Source organism: Vespa mandarinia, chromosome 22 (assembly GCF_050613455.1).
Source record: "Vespa mandarinia isolate Hongniang chromosome 22, ASM5061345v1, whole genome shotgun sequence".
NCBI lineage: Eukaryota > Metazoa > Arthropoda > Insecta > Hymenoptera > Vespidae > Vespa > Vespa mandarinia.
The window spans coordinates 3,349,856-3,360,000 of record NC_140831.1 but is presented as its reverse complement, the minus strand read 5'-3'; the positions used below and the strand labels follow the sequence as shown (position 1 = coordinate 3,360,000).

At 41.3% G+C, this 10,145-nt stretch overlaps 1 protein-coding gene across 6 annotated transcripts in view; it reads left to right on the top strand.

Annotated features, from left to right (window-relative positions):
- Nucleotides 1–10,145, top strand: part of tio (zinc finger domain-containing protein tiptop) — a 149,128-nt gene that overhangs the window by 93,673 nt on the left and 45,310 nt on the right. For 5 of the 6 annotated variants that reach the window (XM_035880488.2, XM_035880490.2, XM_085663480.1 and 2 more), the window contains one exon: nt 2,500–2,631. The exons of the other annotated variant lie outside the window; for it this stretch is intronic. In XM_035880488.2, coding sequence (XP_035736381.1) covers nt 2,565–2,631 — 67 coding nt within the window. In that variant the 5' untranslated portion in view covers nt 2,500–2,564. The remainder of the gene's footprint in view (nt 1–2,499; nt 2,632–10,145) is intronic. 6 annotated transcript variants of the gene reach the window in all.

The following is a 10,145-nucleotide window of genomic DNA, read 5'->3' as shown; positions in this document are numbered from 1 at the left end:
GGGTGGGTGACACAAAGGCCGAGTGATTTGTGTCGTTTGCCATTCTTTTGACCGTGCGGCAAGGATTTCTCCCTCTACTTTCCCTCTCCCCCTCTCTCTTTCTCTCTCGCTCTCTCTCTCTCTCTCTTTTCTCGCTTCCCCTAGAGCCCTCCTCCATCGTGCTTTCTCCGTCTTTCTCGCAGATATGGCCGAGTAATATACGAGCCCTGCATCTGTTCCCCGAGTGACGCAACGTCCCGCCATAGATCACACCCAGGCTTTTAGAGAGTGAAGGCTGTTAAGGAGCGCACGAGAGAGACAAGGAAAAAGATAGGTAGAAAGAGAGAGAGAGAGAGAGAACAGAAGAAATAGAGAATGGGAGAGAGGGTGTTGAGAGAGATCGGTAAGGGGAAGGTAGAAGAAGAGGCGAGCGTGTGCAAGAGAATAGAGTGATAGAGAGAGAAAGAGAGAGAAAGAGAGAGAGAGAGAGAGAAGGAGAAAGAGGAACGGAGAACAGATGCCTTCTCGTAGGAGCGCTTTAGTGAAAGAGAGAGAGAAAGAGAAAGAAAGAGAGAGAGAGAGAGAGAGAGAAAGATAGAAACGAGCGAGAGCGACAGGGTGACGTACTGTTACTGTTAAACTCGGCTGCGCGTAAAGAAGAGCATGAGCAGGAGTGCGGCTACCTCTCTAGTGTGTCGTGAGCCATACGAAGAGAGGGAGAGAAAGAGAGAGAGAGAGAGAGAGAGAGAGAGAGAGAGAGAGGGAGAGACATATAGAGGTAAAACGTAGAAGTGGTTAGCGGTGAAAGTCCACAACTATGGACGGACCCGTCTCTCTCTCTCTCTCTCTCTTTTCCTTATGGTAATCTTTACGAAAGGGGTCGCAGTATAGTTCATTCGTGAATCAGTCATACCGACGTATTGTATTTCACGCGAGAAAGAGAGCTGTCTCCCCTTCGCTATAAAAAAGCTAATTAACTCGATCGTATTTAGGAAGTCCATTATTAGAGGAATTTATGGCGGAGTAAAAATTCTTCGTAGGAATAATGTATACGTTCGAAATCGTATAGAATCGTAATATGGTCTTTCGTCGAATGGAAAAAGCGTAGAAAGATTGATCGTGTACTATTAGAAAATATTACGAAGTTAAAGATCTTGAATTAAATCTTGGGTATTTATAGGTATTCCCTTTATCGTAAAGGAAAAGAAACTTTGTCGTAAATCGATACGCATTAAGGATATACTAAAAGGGATACGTCCGGTCGAATGTATATATGTTCAGAATATTCGTTAAGTTGTTGCGACCGAAAGGACTCAAAGTTTTGTAGATCCTTCTGGAATGAAAGAGAGAGAGAGAGAGAGAGAGAAGGGGAGAGGAAATGAGAGAGTGGTAGAGGAGTGAGAGGGAAGAAGGATTCCGGGGAAGGGTCGACGATGTCGACGCGATACACAGTACCCGAGCCCCCGTAGAACGTACCGACGTAGAAACCATTGAGGTGAGATATACGAGCGAGAGTTTGTTTGCGCTTATGGCCTACGCCTGGAGTAGGAAGGGAGGAAGGGCCGGACGGCGGAGTTGGAGGACTGAGAGGTGGCTGCCGTTTTATCGAGGCACCCTTATGCCTATTACACCCATCCCCTCCTCCCTCCCACCCTCCCTCCCTCACTCCCTTCCTTCCTTCCTTCTTTCTCGTATCTCTCCTAGCCTCGTTCTGTCCACCATCGCTACCACCATTGCTACCACCATCACTATCACCATCACTACCACCACCATCCCTAGTAGTAGGTACTAGTCTCTTCTCTTTTCACCAACACCTATTCGGCACCCCCCACCGACCGGGTGACGCTGTGCGCGAATTAAAACGCCTCATAAATATCTGAAACAAAGGCGGCCGCTTTCGAGGGCGTACGCCAGAAAGATATACGACTGGTTACGATGCTTGGCACCGGGTGGATAAGGGAGTTTCGCTTGCTCGCTCGCTCGTTTTCGGTAGGAGGGTTACAGTAGGAAGGAGTAGAGAGTCGTTGGAGAAGGAGAAGGAAATAGAGGAAAATGAGGTGGATACGTTGGTACTTCTATGTAAAAACGTGTTAGCCATGTTGAAGCCCCTCACTATCCCCCCGAGAGCTCTAATGCGAAAATTTCAGCGTTGTTGCAAAAAAAAAAATCTTACCAAAGGACTACTCCTCGAAAGATATTGCGGAATTTAAATATGTGAATTTTTAATAGTTGAGTTCTCATAGATTTTGGTGACGTCTTTTTTCTTTTTCTTTTTTTTCTTTTTTTTTTTTTTCTTTTACTTGTATCTCTTTCTTTTCATTCATGTCTTTTTAGAAGCACACGTTCTTTCTGAAGGATTTCTTTTCTTTTTTACGTAACTATTTATCAAAAAGTTTATTAACAAAAATGATCGATTCTCATTGTGAAAATCGTTCTCGAATTAATTTTCGAATATTTCATAGAACTCGTAATTATTAGGATCATTTAAAATTCTGACCCGAGTGCATTTTTCTATTTCAGGTAAGTAGTGGTCTCCGATCGTTTGCAAAGCGAGCGGCCCGAAACCGCCGCACCGGACGGAAGATATGCGAAGCAAGCAACAGCCGAGGCCTTCCTTCCGGTGGCCGCAGCAGCGCGGCGATAATCTAACCGGTAAATATGACAAGTGTAACAAAAATCGTATTTGAAATCGCACGCATGTTATTATATCCCTATTTCTTCACTCAGATTTATATTAAGTTTTGCACTTTGCAAAGGGAAAGAAAAGAAAATCCTTTATTTTTCTTATCTTTCTCCAAACACTTACAGCACTTATTTATGCACGCACATGTAGTATATACGCACACTTAAGCAGCACCATTTCTCGATTTAAATGGCGACGGCAACGGAAGAAAAAAGAATCAAAAAAGTACTTACGATATATATATGTATGTATGTATGTATGTATGTATGTATGTATGTATATATATATGTATGTATGTATGTATGTATGTATGTATGTATGTATGTATGTGTGACGATTCGTGTGAAAGTCATTTTAAAAAAGTGTTATCCCATCGCGTATCACAGATATTATTGTTAATTTGCCGATTCTTTGTGGTAACACGGTACAATATGTCAATGTATCGTGTAATAAATAAATCGTCCCAACGAAATTGCAACTAACGACGTTCATACTTTTCTCACGTTCAGAAATTGCCATTCATTAGCATTTGCCGTCATCCTTGTTCTCAACGGAGTGCCTCGTAAATCGGTAATGTAAAGCGGTGTATAAGGCAAAGCTGTGGCCGAAGAAACATGACCGATACGACGACGTTATGGCGATCTATAGGTGGGCGCAGGTAGTACGATCTCCTCTCTACCTTCGATCAGACAGGCGGCAGGTACCCGTGATGAGGTTTGCACAGGTGTCACTCCGACGGGATACATTCTATAATACTTTTGAAGTTTTACGATATATTCGAACGTCGTTATTTTAATTGCTTCACAGTATTTCCCTTTTGATATTTTAAACGGTCATTGACTCGATCCACATCCCGGTTTATACTTAAAAACTTTAATATTATCGAAAAGAAGGTTTGACGTTTTCTTTCTATATCGCGTGACACGAATCGCGATCGATTGAAAGTATAATAATGAAATTATAGTTCCCTCTTCGTTTGTGGTTTTTCCCTTTCTCTCTTTCTTTCTTTTTTCTCTCTCTTTCTTTTTATTTAAAATTTTCATTCTTTCCCCTTTCTTTCATTTCTTTTCTCTTTTCGTTTCGATATTAATGTTTTTTTATTGCGATCGTATGAAATCGTAAAACAACGGAGAACGATTTTCAATAAAAAAAAAAAAAGAAAAAAAAAAAATACTTGCTCGTATAAATAGAAATTCGATCGATTTTTTTTTCTTTTTTTTTTTTTTTTTTTTTTCAAAATAAATAATAAATAGATTTTGAGAGTTAAGCGATACAATTAACGGCGTACACTTATATCCAATCAATTAATGAACAAATTGAATTAATATTTCATATCGTCAGTGTTTGCCGTAATTATTTGTCGCGTAAATCCAAGTTAACGTAGCTCCCTTTCCTGTTCGTTCGAATATAATACGAATAAGTTCTAATAAACAATTATAACGATGAAAATTTGAAACATCTAGGATGAAAGATACGAGGAGCATTTTAATTCATATCGATTTCTCTCCCTTTCTCTCACACTCCTATATACTCCTGTCCATCGTTCGTTGTTATACGTAGAGGGACGGAGGCAAAGAGGATCGTCGATAATTATGAGATCCATTATAAAGGTAGTTCGACCTATTTTCAGATAACATAATGCTTTATGGTAATGAGCGAGTCCCGCCGAGTCCAACATACAAAATTGCGGTCATTTAAATAAAACTTTTTATTGGGCTCTCACGGACGGACGTTAATATAGCGGCGCAATCAAGCGGCGAGGATAACGAAACAAACCCGACGAGATCGACTCTGAGCTCAAGCTCGCGGTGTCGCTCGGTCTCGATCGTCATCTCGATCCTCGTCGTCTCGATCCCAACGTTTCGAAGTAAAGACACGAAACGGTGTCGTAAAAGCGATAACCGAGCGACTTTTCTCGATCTGCTTTGCCTGTCCGTAAAATGTGCAATCAACCTCGATTTCACAGCGAACGATCGTCTTTGAGACTGAACAGAGAAGATGACAAGAGAGAGAGAGAAAGAGAGAGAGAGAGAGAGAGAGAGAGAGAGAGAGAGAGAGAGAGAGAGAGATAGAGAGGGCGAGAGGAAGAGGGTGAGAAGAAGTCGTCCTTAAAAGCTCTCCGATCGTTTCGTACGTCGTACGGACGTATAATTCTCGATGATAACCTAATTTAATTGCTTTTACAATAAGCTTTATTTAACTTTTTTCTTCCTCTTTTTGTCTTTCTTCTTTTTTTTTTTTTTTTTTTTCTATTTCTTTTTTTTCTTTAAGATCGAAATCGTAAATATCTCTCCAGTCGTCATCAAGTAAGGAAGTAAATTAATTGTTAAGTTTTCACGCATAAATAGATATATTTTGTTCTATTTAAGATCTTTTTCAACTGTTTAAATTATTATTTTCGATCGTAAAGTTTAAAATGTCCAGAATGAAGACGGGGTTAAGAATAAATCTCGAACTCTTCATTTTGAAATAGCACGTACAAAGATATTTCGTATATGTGTCTCTTGGTGCGGACGTTCCTCGCTCGCGAAAATGTGGTGGCAATAATTTTGGGATACCTGAAAGTATCAGTCGAACTTGTTACGCGTCAGACAAACGTGATGCATCGATTCAAGTAAGGGTAATAAATTTGCTTCGGCGCGTGTCATCGGATCTGTCGCGATAAAAGTTACAAGAACGTGCGAGCAGGCGTATTCGAAAAGATTATATATATGTGTATGTGTATATGTGTATGTCTGTTTGTGTGTGTGTGTGTTCCGGTTCCACCTATTTTTTTTTTCTTTTTTTTTTTTTTTTGGAAGAGATAGTTACGTACGTGATAATTCTGCATTCGTCGTTTCCGTTTCTTCACTGATCTTGAACGATGCAGGTGTAACAACCGGTTGTTATCTTGTATATAACCTACCTAGGTACATACGCTGAGAATAGAGTTGGGTATGAGTATTGTACAGGAACGTCGTCTATGGCACGCTCGTGAAAATTAGAGTCATTCTTCGTGATTTATCGTCACACGCTCTCATAGCTCGTACCTTTTTATGAGGAAAAAGAGAAGAGAAAAAAAAGCCGCCTCGTCTAGTTACGAGAGATCTCTCTTTCTCTCTCTCTTTCTCTCTCTCTCTCTCTCTTTCTCTCTTTATCCTGCTAATTTTCAAGTTCCCTCCCAATTTGAAATCAACTTGGAAATTACGAGATTTAATGTATTAAATGATCGTCTAAAGGAGTATCCGAGGGATTCGTTTATCGATGTGTATAATATAATACGTAGGGTTCTTGGAAAATCATAGAAAGGAAAGATCGAGAAAAGGGATGCGACGACGATGACGTTAGTAATGGTGGGGAGTGATGGTCGAGAGTAAATGCGCGAGGGCCGCGTGTGCCCGACAAACAGGGTCGTCAAGAGGTGACTTTGACTCTCCACTGCTCCAGCTGCTCTCGTCCCCCGTATTAGTAATCGTCGTCTCGCTCGGTGATAACCCATGGATGACGTGACAAGTGAAAACCTGTATCCGCGGATATACATACATATATATACATATATATATATATATATGTATATGTATATATATATATATATATATGTATACATACATATATATACACACATATATAGATAACCACTTTTTCCTTGTATTTTTCTATGTGTGCACTTTGCGCTAGATAGGTAGTAGACACACATATATATATATATATATATATATATATGTATATATATATACTCATGCGCAACGAGAGCTATCGGTGCACGTCTAAATGAACCGTTATACCTTCTGCTTTGATTTCAAAGAGAGAAAGAGAGAGGATCCCTAACAGCCGAGGAATATTCATTTAAATATCTGTCAATACTCGAATCCAACGAGGGCTGTCGTCGGGGCCGGGGGCGGACTTACGTGCCCTCCGTTGCTCACCACCGGTCCTCCGGTACTCCAGAGAGAGAAGCGGAGGTCCCGTCGGTTCTCCATCGTCGTCGTCGTCGTCGTCGTACTAGCCTTTTCTCTCATTCTTTTTCTCTCTCTATCTCTCTTTCTCTCTCTCTCTCTCTCTCTCCCTCCAGCATTCTCTCTTCACCAGTGCGATACTCCTATACCGCACAACCACGCTTACGGACGTCTGATCTCTGTCGTACAGGTATTTTCGATTCACCTTTGTACTCGTCCCGTCATCTCCGTACGTATTACCTCTCTTTTCCTCGATTCTCGATGCTTTCTCTTTCTCTTTCTCTCGTCTCACTGTCCGGCGCAGCTTACGTAGCTTATCCTTTTTATTACAGATATACATATATACATTCATATACACACACACACACATACACATACACGTATATACGTATGTACGTACATACCTATCCACATACTATATGTAGTAGATACGTATCCGAGTACTATCGACCCTTCCTTTAACCTCCTCCTCCGCCCTATCTACCATCGAGATTTCATTTATTACACGCGACCTATCGAATATGCGTTAACCGTAAATTCGTAACATTCGTAACGGACAGACCGCCGATGCATTTAGATACATACTAAAATCGAAGATGCCTTTACGTGAATAGAATTGGATAAAGGAACGTAGCTTTGTCTATTAATAATAGATAGATACATGTACTCGTCACGATAGGATTAAAAAAGGAAATTAATCTGACTGGCTGAGGATGAGCGAATGGTGGTTGGTTGGAAATGAGAGGACGATTTTGTGTAAAGGGTGGAATGAAATGGGAAAAGGGGGGTTGACGGTGGGCTAGAGATAGGGACAGGGGAAGGAGAGGAAGAAGGAAGGAAGGAGCACTTTGCGTGCGTCATTTAAGAGAAGCTTAATGCCGCCGTAAAACGCGGCTAACGGCCGACTCTCGTCAGACTCTTCACGAGCCGGAGGGTGTTCTTACGCCCTCCTTCTCCCTCCCCCCCCCCACTCCAAGGTCTTGCCTTGCCCTGCCACCACACAGTGGTTCTATCTACCTCTTTAGTTCCATGAAGCGTTCAACGACGTCGCGGACTAGCATCTTTATCGTGAGACCGGGAAGGACCGGTCGTCCTTCCTTCCTTCCTTCCTTCCTTCCTTCCTTCCTTTCATCCTTCCTTCCTTCCTTCCTTCGCCGCTCTGTCCTTCTGTCGGATGACGTCAGTGTCCACTTTATGTATGTCCGACATTGTGTGTGTCGACTTTATACGCGCAACATAGTAGGTATTTCGTACTAATGCGTTGTTACTTTACGATCGCACGTTACGATTACGTTTAGCTTTTGATAGTCCGTAAGAGATTTTTCGAGGACGTCAGCCGTGTGTTTTTGTGTAGGAGGAATATCTTTGGTTTTATCATCGACTTCAAGTAACAGTCAAGGATACCTTTCTATGTAGATATCTAGCTAGACGTACATACTTACTTTATTCTTCTCTACAGTTTGTCCTCTGATAAAATGCCGAGAAAATGGTATAGATAGTGCGAATTGTAGGTGGATCGTTACACGGGATACCAGTTCTCGATGGAAAGTGTAATAACGGAGTGGTTGAGTGAGCTATATATACATATCTATGTATCAGTACATATATGCTTACGTATATACATCCATACGCACGTATACACGAATAAAATTGAAAATATTGAGCTCTCTCTCTCTCTCTCTCTTTATTTTGAAGAAGAAAAAGAAGAAATCTTTTGGATTTTAAATCAGTAAAATGTTCATTTACGAAACGTCGGGACTTATTTGAGCACGACAGAAATTATTTGAGCTAGTTTCATCGTCTTAACTTCGAACGACAAAAGTCAATAGGGTGAAAGAATATTGAATATATGAAATCGTTCATCAAATTGTGTTCATAGAATTATGTTCGCCATCGTTCTCCTATTTCATAATCAAAATGATTTGCGTTTTTTAAAAATCAACTTTGTACAATGAAATGCAATTTTACGTAATGAAAATCAACGGGAAACTAATAATATATGATAATGATGAATTCGCATAACATTAGAATGGATTACATTACTATTGTAGCCTATGAAGTTTGGACTTTTCTGTTTGGTTAATATTCTCGTTCACTCCTTTGCATGTGAGAACGTTCTCTTTTATTCTCTCTTTCTCGCTCGCTCTTTTCGATATCGTCGACAATCTTTCTCTCTACGGATTTTCCGCTTTTTATGATAGCCGTAAAATGGTGTATGAATTTTTATTATTATTACCGACCGACCGACCGACCGACCGACCGACCAATCGACCGACCGACCGATCAACCGACCTACCGAACGACCGAATGAACGAACGACGAGTACTCTTTCCACTCTCTCGACAATTTGAAACGCGCACACACCTCATACGTGTTCATGTTCTGCGTGTTGTGCGATGTCGGCGCATTAGAAAAAGTGTCTCATTCTCTCTGTTATCCGAATGGTGATTTTTTGAGGGGGGGGTGGGGGATATTTTTTTTTCCCTTTCTTTTTTAGTTTCAAGGTGAAATTTAAAGTATCCGTGAAATATCTTTTTCTTTCTTTTTTCATTATTTTTTTTTCTCGTTCCTTCCCTCGCCTCTCACCTCTTTTTTTCTATTATTTAAAACAAGTCATATGCCGTGGGTGAATTTAGAGTGACCTGTTGCTGGATCCAATAGACGCGAGGGATTAACGTTTCTATCTGATTCACGAGAAACTCTAGTAACGTTGCTAATATCGTTTTAAAGATCTTTTAAAAGGATGAAATTTTTTCAATGCATAAACAATACGAATTTTTCCGCATGGACAAGTTTCCATTTTTTTCTTTTTCTTTTTTTTTTTTTTTGTATGCGCGATAGATAGACCGCTTCGATGTAGTTGCCTGATACGTGCTATTCAAAAAGGAAAACCGGAAAGAAGGAGGAAGAAAGGTAGGAAGGAAGAAAGGAAGGAAGGAAGGAAGGAAGGAAGGAAGGAAGGAAGGAAGGAAGGAAGGAAGGAAGGAAGGAAGGAAGGAAGGAAGGAAGAAACGAACGAATGAACGAACGAAAAGACCAGAGGCTGTGCATGGACCGGTTGTAGTACGGACCCCTCGGGGGTGACATCTCCGACGTTGAAGTCTTCTCTCTTTTTTCCTTTCTCTCTTTCTCTCTCTCTCTCTCTCTCTCTCTTTTTCCCCCACCCCTTTCCCATTTACTCGTGTCTCTCCGTTCTCCGACTCCGGTAGCCCTACTAGGAGCATTTTAATCCACCCGACCGACGTCACTCCGAAGCTCCGAATAATCAGCCCGAAATTCGTTGCGAGCTGCGGAGGCAGGCGAATTGCTGCGAAACGCAACAAAAGAACGAGATATTAGTCGGCAGCAGCTTCGTTGCTGTTGCCGGTGAGGCTGCTGCTGGCCGAGCTGGAGATGTTGAAGCCCCTACGGAGGAGTGACGTCCTCTCGACCGCACTTGATTTTCGTCCTTCCCTCTGCGCTTCTCTTTCTCTCTCTTTCTCTCTTTCTCTCTTTCTCTCTCTCTCTCTCTCTCTCTCTCTCTCTCTCTCTCTTTCTCTCTCAACATT